Source organism: Aplysia californica, unplaced genomic scaffold (assembly GCF_000002075.1).
Source record: "Aplysia californica isolate F4 #8 unplaced genomic scaffold, AplCal3.0 scaffold00060, whole genome shotgun sequence".
Taxonomy (NCBI): Eukaryota; Metazoa; Mollusca; class Gastropoda; order Aplysiida; family Aplysiidae; genus Aplysia; species Aplysia californica.
In genome coordinates this window covers 1,512,231-1,513,650 of record NW_004797330.1, presented here as the reverse complement: position 1 = coordinate 1,513,650, position 1,420 = coordinate 1,512,231, and the positions used below count along the sequence as shown (strand labels likewise).

Sequence of the window (1,420 nt, the reverse complement as noted above, 5' to 3'; positions counted from 1 at the left end):
TGTCCAGAAAAGACAAGACAGTAACTTACCTTCTCCTTTGCCAGCTGGTGGAACTTTCACGATGTTGTAAGTTTTCTTTGGATCCTGCACATTCGTGGCGTAGTAATACATTGTTCCATCTCTGTCCATGTGCGGGTGAGCCGTGCCAATGTGAACTGCAATTGACTTTCTGAGATCCACCTGTCAAAATAAAATAAATGTAGATGTTTCACATCTTCATTGACACACGACACACTTTACATCATTTAGGAGGCAGGCTGCTTCCGCCTGCTTGTCAAGGCCAACTCAGGACCCCAGGTGTACGTTGCTCATGTAGACAGATGAAGGTACTAGATAAAAAACCTCCCCACTCGGGAATCGAACTCATGTCTTCTATGTATTGTGGGGAGGCACCTAACCGCTACACAAGAAGCGCTAGTAGAGTCACATGTGATGAGACGGAAAATTAACACAACTTAGAAATGGATGAGAAGTGCCGACCGAGAAGTGAGTTGTAACAAGAACTAGCGGACTTAAGGGCGAGAAGGGGGCTTCTTTTCTTTCTGTTTTTTGCTCTTTTATTGAAAGGGCAAGGGTTGTGAGATAGTTTGATTCCCAAGCGGGGAGGCTAAATGATCTAAATTGTTATGGGCAAAGAGATGTCAATAATCCAACAGTCAAAAGCCGCCAAAAATCATTCAAAAACTCTTTGGTGTCAGATGCTTATGATCTAGAAACTATTGGCACTTGTAGAATCTGAGGAGGACAATAAAACAGTGCTTGCGGGCCTGGAGAATACCGGCCTCTAGTGGATGAGTTGGTAACTTCAGTGGGCGGTGGGCATCCTCGGGTAGTGGAGGGTATTATTTGTTTATTGCCCTGCTTGTTACAGGTAAGCGAGAATGGAGTCGGTGGCCTAGTGGTTAGGCAACCGGACTCGTAATAGTGAGATTGCAGTTGCGGAGGTTCGAGCGTCAGCTCTGTCCGACATTGTGTCCTTGTGAAAGGTACTGTACACGAATGTCCAATTCTGGCTTGGTCCTTTCGAAGATAAATGTTAAATTCTGAGGTCCCGTCTTTTAAATAATCTAATAGTGTTGACACGGGCGTTTAACTTACACTATTTTACACTATTTTACACATTTTCACAGGAGAGTGGGCTGTACAAATCTTTTAGCCTCCTTAACACGTTTAATCCACACGTCGCCCTCCAACCATATGCAGTGCCTAAGGGTTGTCATCGTATCGTTTTTGTTTACACACATTATGTATTCCTTGCCTGGTGAAACAAAGTGTACTCTTCGGGTCAGGTGGGTGCATTTTATTTGCAGTATATTATTCTATAACGTTTCGCCTTCATTGCATTCTCTGAAACTTTTAAGAAGACTTTAATTAGTATTTTCTTACCTTGCCGATTGAATGCATGGTCTCCCCGTCCACT

The 1,420-nt window shown here is 43.6% G+C and overlaps 1 protein-coding gene across 1 annotated transcript in view; it reads right to left on the bottom strand.

Moving 5' to 3' along the window:
* LOC101858610 (beta,beta-carotene 15,15'-dioxygenase) overlaps window positions 1–1,420 on the bottom strand; it is a gene marked incomplete in the record, with an annotated part of 14,262 nt that overhangs the window by 7,331 nt on the left and 5,511 nt on the right. The window contains 2 exon segments of the mRNA XM_013079700.2: window positions 30–180; window positions 1,387–1,420. Coding sequence (XP_012935154.2) covers window positions 30–180; window positions 1,387–1,420 — 185 coding nt within the window.